Source organism: Elephas maximus, chromosome 12, assembly GCF_024166365.1.
Source record: "Elephas maximus indicus isolate mEleMax1 chromosome 12, mEleMax1 primary haplotype, whole genome shotgun sequence".
Taxonomy (NCBI): Eukaryota; Metazoa; Chordata; class Mammalia; order Proboscidea; family Elephantidae; genus Elephas; species Elephas maximus.
This window is the reverse complement of record NC_064830.1, coordinates 69,811,113-69,829,193: the sequence shown is the minus strand read 5'-3', so window position 1 is coordinate 69,829,193 and position 18,081 is coordinate 69,811,113. Positions and strand designations below refer to the sequence as shown.

At 44.4% G+C, this 18,081-nt stretch overlaps 2 protein-coding genes across 8 annotated transcripts in view; both read left to right on the top strand.

Annotated features, from left to right (window-relative positions):
• The window catches only part of ZC3H7A (zinc finger CCCH-type containing 7A), a 42,523-nt gene extending 39,205 nt beyond the window's left edge, over positions 1–3,318 (top strand). For all 3 annotated transcript variants that reach the window (XM_049903110.1, XM_049903111.1, XM_049903109.1), the window contains 2 exons: positions 579–742; positions 2,410–3,318. In XM_049903110.1, the coding sequence (XP_049759067.1) occupies positions 579–742; positions 2,410–2,599 (354 nt within the window). In that variant the 3' untranslated portion in view covers positions 2,600–3,318. The remainder of the gene's footprint in view (positions 1–578; positions 743–2,409) is intronic.
• Positions 3,319–11,814: 8,496 nt separating this feature from the next.
• TXNDC11 (thioredoxin domain containing 11) overlaps positions 11,815–18,081 on the top strand; it is a 75,869-nt gene continuing 69,602 nt past the window's right edge. For 2 of the 5 annotated variants that reach the window (XM_049902615.1, XM_049902613.1), the window contains exons 1-2: positions 11,815–12,168; positions 17,764–17,980. In XM_049902615.1, the coding sequence (XP_049758572.1) occupies positions 11,921–12,168; positions 17,764–17,980 (465 nt within the window). In that variant the 5' untranslated portion in view covers positions 11,815–11,920. Of the gene's footprint in view, positions 12,169–17,763; positions 17,981–18,081 lie in introns of those variants that run through there. The other 3 variants (XM_049902618.1, XM_049902617.1, XM_049902614.1) reach the window with 2 other exon arrangements.

Here is an 18,081-nt window from a genome sequence, read left to right as displayed (position 1 = left end):
TCTGGGCTTTTAGGAAACACTACTCAAGCACTGGAAGCATGCATCTGTTGTAGCACTTACCTCCCACCCTAACAGTTTCTCCTGTGAAGGTGTATCCCCCAGCCCATAACCTCTACCTCATGACACCAGGCACAGGTCCCAGCCCATGGTAGGGGCTCAATCAACGCGTGTTGAATGCAGTGGCTGCTCGTTCCTCTGGAGTTGGCGTGCCCTGGTCTCTCATGTCCTCTCTGCTTCTCCTCATGGTGTTAATTCTCCCCAGAATCCTTGCTTGAACCTAGACACTTGTCCTTCTGACAAACATCCTTGTTTGCACACTAGCTCCTGTCGCTTCACCCGACCTCCCTTCATCCTGTGTTCTGGCAAGCCTCCAAGGCTGTGATCCTTTCCTTGATCCTATTTCTGACATTGAGTTTTATGTTCTTGCTTGGCTCCCCCACTAGAGTGTTTTCCCTGAGAATAGAGTCTGGGTCTTAGGTTCCGTTGTTTCTAGTCCTCCGGGTGTCTGGAGCAGCGTTTAACCCATCGAGGTGCACACAGAGGGCAACGACTAATGAGACTGTCTTCTGTGCACTTAGGTGGACTTTCACTGCTGGATGTGTAGGAAGAACTGTAATAGTGAGAAGCAGTGGCAAGGCCATATCTCCTCAGAAAAGCACAAGGAGAAGGTTTTCCATACAGAAGATGACCAGTACTGCTGGCAGCACCGCTTTCCCACAGGGTATTTTAGTATTTGTGATAGGTATGTTGGTTTTTTTAACTTAGCACATGAAAATTCCTGATCTCATGCGACTTTCATGGACATTAGGGAATCTCTCTGGGGTGGTGGAAATGGTTAACATGCTCGACTGCTAACTGTGAAAGGTTGGCAGTTTGAGTCCACCCAGAGATGCCTCGGAAGAAAGGCCTGGTGATCTACTTCTGAAAGATCTCCATTGAAAACCGTGTGGAGCACAGTTCTACTCTGACACACATGGGGTTGCCACGGGTCAGAATCTCCCATAAAGCTCTCATCTGCGCTCCAAATGAACTATTTTCAGTTTACACTCATATAGATAATTCTTTATAAGAATGTTGTAGGCGAGGCAAACATTTTTTATTAACTGGGCTAAATCGTTTAGTTTAATGGTGGTTTCGTGGGATAGTTACAGTTCAAGGTTTAAAGATTATTTCTGGGCATATTAGATTGGAGTATTCCCCCAATCTCAATGGACCCAGTAAGTTTGGTTTCCATATGAGTTTGAAGTTCTGTTCCACACTTTTCCTCCTTTTGATCAAGATCATCTGCTGGGTCCTTGATTAAAACATTCAGTAATGGTAGCCAGATACCATCCATTTCCTCTGGTCTCATGATAATGGAGGTAGTAGTTTATGGAGGCAATATAATCTGCAGTCCATTTCCTTCTCTGAGTCGTGAGTCTCTTTACTCTGCTACTGCAGGTAAATAGAGACAAATTGTATCTTGGGGTGGCTGCTTCCAAGCTTTTAAGACTCTACTCACTGAACTAGGAGGTAGAGCAGAAACTCTAAAAACGTTAGGCCAATTGACTGGATAAATCCCTGAAGCCATCACCCTAAGCCTTTGAACCAGAAAAATTATCCACTCGTGATTTCGTTCCACAACTGTAGTCATCTTTTCTCCTCTGTCAATCAGTATTTTTCATTACATGGTTTTAATCAAGGTAAAAATAGTTTAAAGAACTGATTTCTTTATTGTGGGTGGCAAGGCAATAAAAGTATTTATTTTTCTAGGCTTAAGATTCATAATTAAATATTTTATGCAAATCAAAAAGCTAGTGGATGCTGTGAGACCAGAAGAACTAGATGGCGCCCAGCTACTAGTAATGACCATTCTAATCAGGGCCACAAAAGATGGATCCTGATACAAGGGGAGAACAATGTGAAAAAGAACTTAAATTCTTAAAAAGTCTAGACTTACTGGACCAGTTGAGACTAGAGGACTCCCTGAGACTATTGTCGTGAGACATGCCATAAATCTTGAACTGAAACTATCCCCTGAGGTCACCTTTTAGCTAACAGATTGGCTTGTAAAATAATGTTACCAATGAGTACTGTGCACCTTTTAAAAATCACTTATATGAGACCAAATGGTCGACAGTTGCTATAAAGCAGATCTGAAAGGGTAAGGGGACAGGGAAACCAGATTACTAGAAGGGAAATATCCACAAGGGAACTAATGAGAATGTTGACACCTTGTTAAAAATGTAAGGGATGTCTCTGAACAATTTGTGTAGTAGTTTTTAAATAAGAACCTGATTTGCTGTGCAGACTTTCACTGAGAGACACTAAAATATTATTTAAATAAATAAATAAATAAATTTTCAGGAGTCCTAATGCAATTTTCATATACAACTTGCGAGCACTTACTAAGATGACTGTCCCCGACAGGTATATGAATGGGACCTGCAGGGAAGGAAACAGCTGTAAATTTGCACATGGAAATGCTGAACTTCTGGAATGGGAGGAGAGAAGAGATGCCCTAAAGATGAAGCTCAACAAAGCAAGAAAAGATCACTTAATTGCCCCAAATGATAATGACTTTGGAAAATATAGTTTTTTGTTTAAAGATTTAAACTAATATGCTGGCTTTTATGTATGTTACCTAATCAGAGCATTGACCAGAAACATTGAAAGTGTCCCAAGGCACATAGCAGGGGAGCCGCAGATTTTCTGCTTGTATTGGCGTATATCGTTCCTCCTGAGCAGCAACCCACAGTAGGTAGGAAAACAGGCTGTTTAACAGGTCTGGCCATGCTCTCATGAAACCATTGTCCTCCAATGGCGAAGTGACTGCTACCCGGTTGCCATCTGTTGAACAGACTTTTGGATGAAGTGTGTTGAGGAAGAGGCTAAGGTTATCTCTAGGACAACTCCCTGCGTTGGTCCTTCAGATGAGAACCATGGTAAGCGAATAAACACTTGTACTGAGATGAGAATACATAATGGATGAAATTCTTTACGTGTTTTAGTGGAATGAATTCGTTTGAAATAATAAAGTTTGCTACTTATCTGTATGTAGGTTGCTAAAAGGATTTTAACTCAGATTTTAAGCCAAATATCCGTTTAACACTAGTATATGTTAAATGGGGTATTTTTCTGTATTTGTATGTTTCATTATACGATAAGGGAACTGAGGATACTGTGCATTGAAAATATTTTGGAAAAAAAATCAGTTGACTCAAATTTTATTTCTTGGTCTTTTGCTGTTTAAATGATGATTTTGGAAGATTAAACTTGTAATGTTGGTATTGTGTTGTGTATGGGCCAATATTGCCTGTAATAAAAATTTTATATAGAGATGTCTCTAATTTTTTTTTGGTGTGGTCCTTTCCCCACAAAGAATTGTTGAAACTGGGTACTAAAATCACTGTTTTTTAAATTTCTTTAACCCTTTTATTTAAGGAATTATTGACAGAATCCAAATGGAACAGACATGGAAACATCTTTTCCTTGCATTCTCAACTGACCTGCCCTTCTATTGTGACTGACATGGTAACCTTCTAGGGGATCTTCTGGGTTTCATTCGAATAAATGATTGTTGTGATTGCTAGCTGCCATGGAGTTGGCCCACAACTCGTGGCGACCTCAGGCACGATGGAACAAAACTCTGCCTGGTCTTGTGCCATCCCCATGCTCGTTTGCAGATCGGACCAATGCGATTGTTCATACGTAGGGTTTTCATTGGCTGGTTTTCGGATGTAGAATGCCAGGCCTTTCTTCCTAGTTCATTTTAGTCTGGAAGCTTTGCTGAAACCTGTTCCACATCATAGCAACACTCAAATCTCCACTGACAGATGGGTGGTGGCTTCACATGAGGTACATTAGCCAGGAATCGAACCTGCTTTTGTTTTTTAATAATATATTGTTTTTTTCAGCAATGCACTGAATGCCTCCAAATGAATGTTTAACAGAGAAATGGTCAGCTAGGGCTTGTGGAATTCCACAGTGGTAACTGTTAAGCAGAACACCTCCCTTCATAGGGCTGTTTAGTTATTGACAGTCACCTGGGCTGCCAGACACAGAAACGGCTAAGCTGCCTTCCCTGAGACCCTAACCAGCCTTTGGACACTGGGGACTGTGGAGCTGGAGAAGGGTCAGGGTGGGAGGGCAGCTGCCTCACGAGGACATTGCCAGTGTGGAGTTCTTGGTGGGGGTGAGGACTGGGGGATTTGGCTGATGGCCTTTAAGGACAGGGATTTGGGCTGTGATGTACCTTTAAACTTTCATGCAAAAGCTCTTACCCAAGACAGCCTTGAATGAATCGTATTTGGGGAAGCAGAAAAAGGTCTGTTCTGCAGGAGTCCACCCAGGGTGGAGAGGAGTGCACAGCCACGAGAAGTGAGAGGAGACAGACATAGAGCTGCTTAGCAGAGCCCGAGGGTGCAGAGTGACAACCAAATCCTCAGGACTCAGTGGAGACATTAGGAGACACTGGCTTGCCTCCATGTGAGTAAGGCAACTGGGACCAGCTTATTGGACAGTGCATCGTATTTGCCAAACAAGGATGACATTTTCCGTAGAACGAATGGTAGCTATATTCTGCTGAGTCTCTAGTCTGATGGCCTTCATGATATTTTTCTTTCTCCCAAACTTTTTTAAAATAATTTTGTTGTTGAAAATATACACAGCAAAACACACCAATTTCTACATGTACAGTTCAGTTGACATTGATTACATTCTTCAAGTTGTGCAACCATTCTCACCCTCCTTTTCCAAATTGTTCTTCCCCCATTAACGTAAACTCACTGCCCCCTAATTGTCCTATCTAACCTTTGCAGTGCTGTTACCAATTTGATCCCATACGGATAGTTCTTTAAAAGAGCACAGTGCTCACACTTGACCAAACTTTTTTCTCTTTCCAGAGAGAATAACTGTCTCTGGCACCTTACTTGCTTAAAGATTAAAAAGGCTGTTTTAACCTTTGGGATCTAGGCTAGAAAATTAAAGTCAGAACCTATGGATGGTGAAAATGAGATTTTTTTCCCCCCAACTCACCCTGCATTTTCTGTGCCTCCATTTCCAACCTTCTCAGCTGAAACCATGTATTTGATGATTGCATTTCTGCCTAAGAGTTTCTTCCTCAGGTTTGTAGCTAAGAGCCCTGCCTGCCACAGCCTCTTGGAATCCACCTTAGGAAAATCCAAACCCAGTGCCATTGAGTTGATTCTGACTCATAGTGACCCTATAGGACAGACTGGAACTGCTCCACATGGTTTCCAAGGCTGCAAATCTTTACAGAAGCAGACTGCCACATCTTTCTCCCGTGGAACTGCTGGTGGGTTCGGACTACAGACCATTCGGTTAGCAGCCAAGTGCTTAACCACTGTGACACCAGGGCTCCTTCAGCATTAGGAAGTCCAAGTTAATTATTTTGTGGTAAGATCACACCCCAGCCTGAAGGTGGATGGTTCATCGCAGCAACTCCAGGGGAGAAGGTAGTGAAAGGGGGTAGTAAAAGGAACGGGAAAAAAGTGTGAAAGAGCAAAACCCCAACAAATCTTAACTAACAGAGGCAAGGAGACTCTGGGTGGTGCAAACAGTTAACATGCTTAGCTGCTAACTGGGAGGTTGGACGTTTGAGTCCACCCAGAGGTACCTCAAAAGAAAGGTCTGGGCAATCTACTTCCAAGAAAAACCACTGGAAGCCCTATGGACACAGTTCTGCTCTAACACACATGGTGTCACTATGCATTAGAATCGACGGCAACTTTTTTTTTATCAGTGAAAGTTTACACAGCAAATTAGGTTCCTGTTTGGCAATTTCTACACAAATTGTTCAGTGGCAACTGGTTTTAGTAGAGGTGACAGTAATTGCTGTGTCTACTTGAACATGTTTATCCCCACAATTTTTTTTTAACATTAAAAAATTATTGAATCTGGAAGGCATTATGCTGAGTGAAATTAGTAACAAAAAGACAAATACTGTATGAGACCACTATTATAAGAACTCAAGAAAAGGTTTAAACACAGAAGAAAAGAACTCACTAGATAAAAGTAGGTAAAAATTAGGTGAAGGGAAAGACAATACAGCGGAAGTCAGCAAAACTGTACTAAACCAAAAGCTAGTAAGTTTCCTGAATACAACCAAACACTTTGAGGGATGGAGTAGCAGGGGTGGGGGTCTGGGGACCATGGTTTCAGGGAACATCTAGGTCAATTGGCGTAACAAAGTTTATTAACATATTCTTCATCCCACTTTGGTGAGTGGTGTCTGAGGTCTTAAAAGCTTGTGAGTTGCCATCTAAGATGCATCAATTGGTCCCAAGCCACCTGGAGCAAAGGAGAATGAAGAACACCAAAGACACAAGAAAAATATGAGCCCAAGAGACAAAATGGGCCACATAAACCAGAGACTCCATCAGCCTGTGTCTGGAAGAACTAGATGGTGCCCGGCTACCACCAGTGACCGCCCTGACAGGGAACACAACAGAGAGTCCCTGGCAGAGCAGGAAAAAAGTGGGTTGCAGAACTCAAATTCATGTAAAAAGACCACAGTTAATGGTCTGACTGAGACTGGAGGAACCCCAGAAGACACGGCCCCTGGACTCTCTGTTAACCCAGAACTAAAACCATTCTCGAAGCCAACTCTTCAGACATAGACTAGACTATGAAACAAAATGATAACTCGTGAAGAGTGTGCTGCTTAGTTCAAGTAGATGCTCAAGACTAAAGAGGCAGCTCCTGTTTGGAGGTGAGATGAGAAGGCAGAAAGAGATAGGAGCTGGCTGAATGGACATGAGAAATCTGGGGTGGAAAGGGGGAGTGTGCTGTCACATGATAGGGATTGCAACTAAGGTCACACAATAATATGTGTATAAATTCTGTATGAGAAACTAGAGCTATAAATTTTCATGTGAAGCACAATAAAAGTTAAAAATACATATTTTTGAAAAAATTATTAAAATATAAAGCACATAACAAACTTCACCATTTTAAAGTATACCATTCAGTGGTTTTTAGTCACAATTATGTACAAGCATCCCTAATTGTAGAACACTTTCATCACCCTAACAAGAAACCCCAGATGACCCAATTCTCCTCTCAAACCATTTTTGGACTTGACTGGGGACCTGCCCTGCTCTCCCCATAAAACCTCATGATGTGATAAATCTCTTCATACCCTCTTGCTGCAAAAAATAAAAGAAAGAAACCTCACACTCACTAAGCTGTCACACTCGATTCTCCATTCCCCCTTCCTCCAGCTTCCAGTAACCACGAATCTCCTTTCAGTCTCTATGGATTTGCCCGTTCTGGACATACAAATGGAATCATGTCTTCCTTCACTCAGCATCATGTTTTCAAGCTTCATCCAAGTTGTAGCATGCATCAGTACTTCCTTTGTATTGTGAAATTATATTCCATTGTATGGACTTATCACACTTTGTTTACCCATTCTTCAGTTGATGGGCATTTGGGTTGTTTTTGCTTTTCCGCTATTATTAATATGAACATTCAAGTGCAAGCTTTTGCATCCCCCCAGGATTTTGTTGGCTGCCGTAAGCTGCTGCATCAGCCCTGGGGGAGCGTTTGGGAGGTTGTGGGACAGAGGGAGAAGTCCTTCCTACTCCTTGAGGTGCTCCTCCCTCTGCCCCAGTTTTCTCACCCTGGCACTGAGGTGCCCTGGGCAGAAAGGCTGGTGCGCGGAGGTGAAGTTTCTTTATTATCTTCCTCTTTGGTGGAGCTGTGTGATCTTTGAGGACTATTTGCAGAGAGTTCTCCGCCATGTTTGTTTTCACTTGGTTCCAGGAACTTACAATGGTTGTGGGGAAAGTGAGGGACAGCACATTTCCCAGGAAGTTGGTGCAGGTTTCAAACCCTTTTTAGCTGGCCTGGGGAGGTTAGAATACAGACTTCTTGTGTTTGTTGTTAGGCAAGGAAAACCAGTTTTGGAGTCAGTTCTGTGGTCTTGAGACAAAGCCTTCAAGGAACACACGAGCCAGGCCCAGAGGGCCCAGGCTCAGGGCCTGGGCTTCACTCCTACTTTACCTGTCATCCTGTGCCATGTAAGGCACCTCCTGCTTTGTAAGTAAATACTTGGAAGCTTTAAAATTAGTTATCTCTGGCTCTAAGAAAGGCCTTAAAAACCAGTTGCTGTCAAATAAGGCTTGTGGAGACCCATGTGTGTCTGAGTAGAACTGTGTTCCATAGGGTTATTTGCTTTTTAATTAAAAATTTTGTTGTTGAGAATAAATGCAGCAGAACATACACCAATTCAACAATTTCTACATGTACAATTGGGTGACACTGATTACTTATTGCACCATAGGGTTTTCATGGCTGATTTTCTGGAAGTAGATCATCAGGCCTTTCTTCTGAGGCATTTCTGGGTGGACTCAAGCCTCCAAACTTGGTTAGCAGCTAAGCGTATTAACCGTTTGTACCACCCAGGGAGTCCAAGGAAGGATTAATATCTGGGATACAGTCTCAAACCCCATCAGCTTAATAGTATAAAATGCGGTCATGGAAGCTCTGATACTGCTTGATGTGGACAAATTAGGGCTGACCTAACCTTTGAAGAGCAATTTTGAAATAAATTTATAATCGTTCCAGAAGAACATTCTGGTGCCAGAGCAGCAGTCCAGATGTCCAGAGAGAGAAGAGGAAAAGAACCACCCTTTTGTTATTCTGGGCAGTTTCCTGGCCTCGAAAGGTATTATGGATCTAATGAAATAACCTATAGGCAGCAAAAGTACTTTGAGCTTTATAACCAAACAGAGTAATAGCGATCTTACAGAACAGAGTAGAACTGCCCCATATGGTTTCCAAGGAACACCTGGATTCAAACTGCCCACCTTTTGGTTAGCAGCCGTAGTTCTTAGTCACTATGCTACCAGGGTTTCCTGGGCCCCCTGCAAATTCTAGAGGAGCCCTGGTGGTGCAGTGGTTAAGCGCTTTGGTTGTCAGTTCGAATCCACCAGCTGCTGTGCGGGAGAAAGATGTGGAAGTCTGCTTCTGTAAAGATTACAGCCTTGGAAACCCTATGGGGCAGTTCTACTCTGTCCTGTAGGGTCACTATGAGTTGGAATCAACTTAATGGCAATGGGTTTAGTCTGGGTTGGTGCAAATGCCAGGAGCTTTATGAAGTTTCTGTCCCAGCAACCTATAGTGTATGGGGACTGGGGACTTTTGACTGTATTTGTTCTTGTTAGTGATATACCATGTGACTCACATACACAGGAAGAGAACTAGAAATGGTAAATAAGAAGGTTAATATAAAAAAAATTATAAATGCATTTTTATTCATCTTAGGTTCTTTAAAAAGACACGATTATATAAAACAATAATATAAGTCTATATTGTTGGATTTATGACTCAGAGACCAAAAAGGACAATAGTATCATTATAAAGGGAGGAGGGAATGGAGCTGTACTGGAGCAGTTTCTGTATCTTACTGGAATTAATTTAGCATAAATCTGAAATAGACTCTGATAAATTAAAATGTATGTTGTAATCCCTAGAGCAACTACTGGAGTTCCTGGGTGGTGCAAAGGGTCGATGTACTTGGCTGCTAACCAAAAGGTTGCAGGCTCAAATCCAGACAGGTGCCTCAGAAGAAATGCCTGGCGATATGCTTCCAAAAAATCAGACATTAAAAAGTCTTTGGAAAATAAAGTATTGAATTATCAAAAAAAAAAAAAAAAAAAAGCACAATTCTACTCTGACACACATGGGGTTGCCATGAGCTGGAACTGACTCAATGGCAACTGGTTTAGAGCAACTACCGAGAACATGACAATAAAAAAAAAAAGTTAAAAGAATTAATGATATAGTAGAAAATATTAATTAAATATAAAAGAAGGCAGTAAAGAAAGAACAAAAAAGATATGGGACACAGAATACAAATAGCAAAAGAACGGGCATAAATGAGCTAGTGTGTGCCCCTTGTGGGGTCTTGGTGGTTGGCACACGGAATGTTCCAGCCCACCTGGCAGCAAGGTAGCTGTTACCAACCCCACTTTACATGGAAACAGAACCAGAGGGCAAGTGATGTAATTTGCACAGGTGCCACACAGCTGACCTGTGGCAGAGGTGAGGTCTTAACTTCTGACTCTTCGCCATGTTTGGGTTTTTCATGTATGTGTGTGTGTGTGTGTGTGTGTGTGTGTTGCCTCAGTTCCCTCACATCAGTATTTTAGTTTTATTCCCCTACTTTGTAGTGATCAACAGCAGAAGCCGTCTTGATCTCAGGCCCTTAGGAGCTGTGTAATTCTGAACATCCAGTCACTCCCCAGGTGCAGAATCCCTCTCCCTTAGGGAAACAATTACTTCCTCTCACTTTCAAATCACATTTTGTCCCTCACACACTTCTTTGTAATCACAAAACTTATTTAGAAAGGACCTAACATTTAGAGCCAGAGAGGAACGCTTGTTACTGAACACCCTCCTCGGACCCAGCATTTTGTAGGATTGCTACACGTATAGAGTGGAACGCAGCCATCAGAAAACGGTTTTCCAGCGGGAAGAAACACCCTATCCGTAATTCCCCTACCCCGCCTCCAGAAGCCTCAAATTCAAGATCTTGCCTAAATTGGGGCACCCTGGGGCGGCTTCTCAGCCAGGGCGACTTGAGTCTAAATTCTTCACCTACTAGCTATGTGACCTCTGTCAAGTGAGCTCTCCAAACCTCAGTTTTCTCATCTGTAAAGTGAGTATGGGCGGCACAGACCCTCCTCACAGGGCTGTGAAGCAGGGGGACGGTTCTCTGGCACAAGAATTTAAACGGATTTAAGTCAGGGACATTCGGAGTCAACAGTAAATAACATTTATTGAGCCCTTAGTAAGCAGCACTTTTCATGCATTATCTCATTTAATCCTCAAAACAATCTTTTAAGAGCGGTACCGCTATTACTTCCATTTTACAGATGTGTAAGGAGAAGCACAAAGAAACACAGAGTGACTTCCCTCCCGTCCTCGGGCACTTGTCGTCGAGGCACGCGCTTTCCTTCCGTTAAAAAAATTGAAACAAACAAACAACCCGTTGCGGTCGAGTTGATTCCGACTCATAGCGACTCTATAGGACAGAGTAGAACTGCCCCATAGGGTTTCCAAGGAGCGACTGGTGGATCGGGACTGTTGACCTTTTCTTTAATAGTCCTGGGTCTTAACTACTGCGCCACCAGGGAAAACGGCATTTATGTCCTCCCGGACCCATGGTGAGACTAGTGGGCACTCACTAGGGGACAGCCTAACTACTGCGCCACCAGGGAAAACGGTATTTACGTCTTCCCGGACCCATGGTGAGACTAGTGGGCACTCACTAGGGGACAGCCTAACTACTGCGCCACCAGGGAAAACGGCATTTATGTCCTCCCGGACCCATGGTGAGACTAGTGGGCACTCACTAGGGGACAGCCACGACTGCTGTTATCACCACGGCTCTTAAACCCAGTGGGTCTGCGGGATCGAGGAACCTTTAGGACCCGGTCGGCCAGATCTGCGACTACCTGCTTCCCAACGCTCTCCTGAGGTCACCGACGTGGTCGGAGTCGGGGTCGGGGTCTGGGTCTGCGCAGACTCGGTGGCTTGGGAGTGGGCTTGCTGGCGGGGGGGCGGGGACGCCATCGCACAGGTTCCTGGGTACGGGGGCGTGGCCCGCCGCGACGGTGCGGCTGCGGGCGCTGGGCGGAGGCGGTGTCCGCGCAGGCGCCCTGGCAGGGGGCCGGGCCTGTGGGCCTGGGACGCGGCTGTGGTCCGGGCGGTGGCGGTGTCCGCGCAGACTCCGTGGCTGGGGGTGGGGCTGCTGCGTGGGGGCGGGCTCGGCGGCGGCGTGGCTGACGTGGAGTGTTGGGGTTAGCGGGCAAGGCGAGCTGCGGGATTGGGGAGCGACGGGCCGGGCCAGGCCCTAGGCCCTAGGCTACGGCAGTGGCGGCGCTATAAAGCCGGCGGCTGGGAGCATGTAATGTCGGAATGCGGAGGCCGCGGCGGCGGCGGCAGCAGCAGCAGCAGCGACGACGCCGAGGACGAGGGTGGCGGCGGCCCCGCGGGCTCCGGGTCCCTCAGCCCGGCCCCGGCCGGAGCCTCCTCGGCGGGCCGGCTCCGCCGCGGGCTGCACGGCGCCTCGCTCATGGCGCGCCGGCGGCCGGAGCTGCTCTGTGGGGCCTTGGCGCTCGGCTGCGCGCTGCTCCTCGCCCTCAAGTTTACCTGCAGGTGAGGCGACCTGGACCGCGGGACCCCGGCCCGGCGCCCCTCCGCCCCGCCGGCGGTGCGTGAGTGTCTCGGACCTCAGGCTCGGGGGTCGTAGCGGCCCGATCCGGGAAGCCGGGCCTGACCTTGCCTGGAGCGACGGGCTTGACCCTCCCCCAGCCTGCGGCCATGACCCCCTACTTTCCCTTCTCTTCTGCTAGCCAGCCGTATGGCGAGGTTTCGGGGTGCTGCCCGGCGCTTCTTCGTCCCGTTTTAGTACCGAAGGAGGTGGGTCAGGTTTGTGAGCTGCTTTTCACCTGTTAGGATTTCTTGGTGTGCACCTGTCACTTCTGCCCAGGCTGTAGGATCCTCTTTTCTCTTCTGTTTTATTTCCCTTATGCCTCCAGTGTGGTGATTCACAGCCGTTTTGGTGTCCCAGACCGTTTGAAAATCCATGCGTTCGTTGATCTAACTTGCTGTGTACCCAGCAGGCATCCAGGTGAGCGAAGAAGATAAAAGTCCCTGCTCTCTTGAACGGACATTCGGGTGGGTGGGACAGACAGTAAGCAAGTGAACATGATATAATTTTTTTGAAAGGCTTCAGGGGAGTGCTGTGTAGGGAAGAGAAGCGATGGATGTGGGGCAAGAAGGCCTTCCTAACGAAGTGAGTTTGCTCGAGGTGGTGAGGAAGGGGCCACCGTTGGAAAGATCTGGGGGAAAGGTACCCAAGGCAAAGGGAACAGTAAGTGCTAAGACCCTGAAAACACAAGCTTGGTGTTTTCCACGAACTGGAAAGAAGGCTTCGTGTAGGCTGGAGCATAGTGAACAGGAGAAATGAAAGTTAATTTGCCTCTCTTTGGAAAAGCACACAAATACAGAATTTACATTTCAGGAGTGCTTTTGGCCACTCCGAGGAGCCCTGGTGGCCAGGGGTGGATTACCCAGTAAGCACTGGCTTTGTAGTGAACAGTTTCACCACTTTACTTACTGGGTAATCAGTTCTTGTCAAGGATTGTAAATTTGAAAAGAGTCTTTGACTGTGTAGGATGGTGCTGTGGGGTTGGGAGAGAGCCAGATGCCAGCCATACCTAGAAGCAGAATCTTTGACGTGGTGAAAAAATGTGAAATTGTTCACTACAGATGATCTGGAAGGCAAGGTAAACACCATGCTTAACTCGCTTATTGGATAATTCATCCCTGCCAGTGGCACACTTACACAGTGGTTAAGCATTTGGCTGCTAACCCAGAGGTCAGCGTTTCGAACCCACCAGCAAGAGAAAGTCATGGCAGTCTGCTTCCATAAAGATTGCAGCTTGGAAACCCTAGGGTTAGTTCTGCCCTGCCTTATAAGATCATTGTGAATTGGAATCCACTTGATGGCAATGAATTTTTGGTTTGGCCATTCTTAATTTATAAATCTATGTAGCCACTGTCTGGTATATCAGCAAAGAGGGAGATTTCAGTTCAGAACATTTTTATTGAATCTGTTAAGCACCATATGTGGCCCCTGATGTCAGAGAATTAGGGATTTTAGAGGAGAAAGAACAACTTATAATAACCGTCATTGAATATTCACCATATGCCAGGTACTGTACTAAGAGAAGGATTTCTCAACCCTGGCACTACTGATACGTTGGGCCAGATAATTCTGTGTTGCGAGGGGCTGTTGTGCTCATCGTAGGATGTTTAGTAGCATTTCTGGGCTCTTACTCACTAGATGCCAATAGTATTTCCCCCAGACAGGACAACCAGAAAAGTTTCCAGACAATGCCCAGTGCCCCCGGGGGCAAAATCGCTCATTTGAGAACTACTGCTTTACACAAATGCATTTATTCATTTAACTCATAATTGAGAGTCTGGTATGGATCTCTTTTAAATTGCCAGTGAAGTCTGGAAATACTGTTAACCTTCCCAATTTACAGATACGGAAGTTGAGCCTTTGGTGTGTTACAAAAGCTGCTTCAAATCATACCAGCTCTAGTAAGCATCTAGAATTTGAATCCTGTACTGTCAGGAATGAGGCTTTTAACCGGAGGTCCCCCAAAAGAAAAATAACTGTATACAAAGTACTACAAGGTGAAATATTGCAAGGTGGCATTGGGATTCATTTTAGGAAGAGGTTTTCCCCCCTCGAAGGGCAGGGTGCTTGACTGTCATCAGTTTGTCTGTCTACAGAAATAATAATGTTTGCCTTGAGAGAACATGACTCAATAGGTATGAAAGTCCTTTGAGATTTCAGGAAGAAAACAGGTCTGAATCCATTTACCAGAGCCAGCAGAGCAAGATCCTTAACCTGCTTCAGGCAAGGAGCGTGGGCCTGAATGGCAGCTTATCAGCTCATTTCTGTGCCTCTGGTAGATTTGACAGGCTTTTAATAGACTCACTTATTTCTCCTTAGAGTCATCTTTGCTTGAATGGTGTCATGATACTATCTTATCATCGTACAACTGACTCTTAACATTCTGTCCCCCTTTTCTTATTGTAAGATCTTCACTTTAATGAGGACAGAGGCTTGAAAGGAGAGTTGGATTCTGTTTTATTTATTTATTTTTTAAATTTTATTTTATTAATAGCTCCAGGCCTAAAATAAGTTGAATGTCCTCTTCAGCAGAGCCCTGGTGGTGGAATGCTTAAGAGTTCAGCTGCTAACCAAAAGGTCAGCAGTTCGAATCCACCAGCTACTCCTTGGAAACCATATGGGACAGTTCTGTTCTGTCCTGTCCTGTAGGATCGCTGTCAGTCAGACCTGACCCGACCCGACCCAACCCAGCCCAACCCAACGGCAATGGGTTGTTGGTCCTCTTCAGCATCTGTTGCTTAGCTGAGGTCAAACCAGAGAGTACAAGAAAAGATTGTTTTGATGTTGAGGAATTGTACATTTCTGGACATTTAATATTTATCCTGCCTGCATTTCTGTGCATTAAATCCTCATTACTTTGTCCATCTCGCTTTTTACCCTGATTTGGAGGGAAAAAATTTGTGTGTTTTTATGTGCATATGTATATAGGTATATGTACATGTGTATACGTTCATTTAGTTTTAATGTGTTTTGTAATTTGAAAGTTGCTTCAGCTCCTCTTTGGAATGAGGTGTAGGGTATGAATCTCATATAAAAATTTGGGATTGCAACTGGCCTTTTCTCTTTGGGGTCAACTCTTCAGTTTTTTGAACCAAGAGACTTCAGAGCTGGTTGCAGGAAACCATTGAGCTAGGTAGAGTTTTTAAAAATGTTAAATTCAGGAGAGAGTGTTTCTAACGGAGCAGAGGCATGAGTTTCTTCTCCCTGGCTAATGTTTGTTTTTTGACGGGTCGTTTACTGGCTTACTTAGGAGCTTCTCCGAACTTTCAGAGCAGAAATACTAAGTTGATGATTATCCTGTGTTTGTTTTGCTACCAGAGCCTTAACATATTTCCTCAGATTGCATTATTTGACACTTAAAACAGTTTGAACAGTAAAATTATAATAGCCCCACAGAGCAGAATTTTGGATCTCTTTTTTTTTGAAAGTGTGTCACTTCCACCCCAGGCCATCCCCACCTGTTTGCGTAACCATCTTCTTAAATGATTCCACTTGATTACTACCCCATCAGAGGAGCGACCCAGTCAGTCTCTGTGTCACATCATCTTGTTTAAATTCTCCACATAGCACTGATCATTTTGTGTATCTTTATTGTTTTTATGTTTCATTATTTGCTCGTCTTCCTCCCCTGGAAAGTTAGCTCCTTGAAAACATGATATCATGCTCATTGCTGTAGCCTTTTTGCCTCTAGTACAGTGCCTGAGCCACAGTAGCATTTGCTCAGTAAACATTTTTTGAATTATTATATGAGTGCATGAATCTTTCAGGTTATGAAGGTATTCTACTTAGAAAGCTCCTTGGTTGCAGGGTTAAAATGTTACTTTGAGTGAGTAAGTGGGAGATCCAACTCCTTTTAACACCACTACTTTATTATGTTAATAAGTTTTAGTTAAAGTGGGAAAATAATATATTTAAAACTGTCTTCTCAATTCAGGAAGCTAATACAGCTGGATGCACAGGAGGGTGTGGGACTCCTTGCCTTAGCTAAATGACCTAGCTTAGGTCTTGGGTGTTTATATGTTTTCCTTTTTGGTTCTCAGTATCTAACAGACTGCTTCTTATGCTCCCCCTCCCTGCTACTTTGCTGTTTTGTGAGAAAACAAATTTATCAAGTTCATGTGAACGCATGCCAGGTTAGAATTAATTCGGTGGCCCTTAGAATCATCCCCCTAGTGAAGCAAATAAGCCCTCTGACACTAATTTTGATTCCTTTAGAATGTTCTCAGTAGTATATGTTCGTATTGATTTGTGTTTAATTTGCTTTCACATATGTTCAGGTGAGATAAATAGTGTAGGTTTGCTCATTTAACAAATTATTGAACTGTAGCGTACCAGGAACTTACGCTAAACAGTGAGGGTCTAACAGTGAGAAAGATAGGAGGGTCCTTCCTCTAATGAAGTTAATGGTCTGGTTGAGTAGATCGATACTAAATAAGTAAAAGACATAAGTTATAGATTGTGATGAGAGTTATGAAGGCAACCAGGCAGGAGCTGAGAAAAAAATGAGGATGTCCTGCTGTAGATAGAGCCATCAAAGAAAGCTTCAGTGAGGAGGTAGGACTTACTAGCAGTAATGGATTGAATTGTGTCCCCCCCCCGCCCCCCCCGCCCAAGTAACGTGTCAACTTGGTTAGGCCATGTGTGGTTGCCCTTCATTTTGTGGTTTTCTTATGTGTTATAAATCATAATCTTTGCCTATGGTTAAAAAGTATTAGGGTGGGCTGTAACACTGTTACCAGGTCACATCCCTGATCTAGTATAAAGGGAGTTTCCCTGGGATGTGGCTTGCACCACCTTTTGTCTCTCAAGAGATAAAAAGGAAAGGGAAGCAAGCAGAGAGTTGGGGACCTTATACCACCAAGAAAGCAGTGCTGGAAGCAGAGCGCGTCCTTTGGACCCGGAGTCCCTGCGCAGAGAAGCTCCTAGTCTAGGGGAAGATTGATGAGAAGGCTGACAGAGAGAGAAAGCCTTCCCCTGGAGCTGACATCCTGAGTTTGGACTTGTAACCTACTAGACTGTGAGAGAATAAACTTCTCTTTGTTAAAGCCATCCACTTGTGGTATTTCTGTTATAGCAGCACTAGATGACTAAGACACTAAAAAAAAAAAAAAAAAGACACTAGCCAAGCCTTTTTTTCTAGTCAGCTTCATTGAGGTATAATTTACATTCAGCAAAATTCCCACATTTTACATGTACAGATCGATGACTTTGGACAATTTTTACTACCACCCCAATCAAGATACAGAACATTTTTATCTCCTCAGAAAATTCCCTCAGTGCCTTTTGTACCTCTGCACCAGGGGAGAACAGGATATTAGAGAATCATTTTCAACATGTGATTCATGTCTTACATCATTATCTCATGCAGATGTTGCCTTAGTACAGAGTTTTGTTTTTTTTTTAAACACCCCAGGACACTGTTTTTGGAACTTTTCCTTATTCAAGAGAAAACTTTTCTTCTTAAGCTTCGTTCTCCTTCCACACAAAGTTGTTGTTAGAAGAGGAACTAAGTCATATTGCTTATGTTTGCTCTTTTTTAGTCGAGCAAAAGATGTGATTATACCAGCAAAGCCACCTGTCAGCTTTTTCTCCTCGAGGTCGCCGGTCCTTGACCTCTTCCAGGGGCAGCTGGACTACGCAGAGCACATTCGCCGGGACTCGGAGGTGGTGCTGCTGTTCTTCTATGCCCCGTGGTGTGGCCAGTCCATCGCTGCCAGGGCAGAAATTGAGCAAGCAGCAAGCCGGCTTTCAGACCAGGTAATGCTGGCATTCGACATAAGAGGCAAATGACTGTCAGTCCTCAATGTGTAGGACTGAATGTCACCACGGAGACACCTGCCCAACTGGCTGATTTTTGC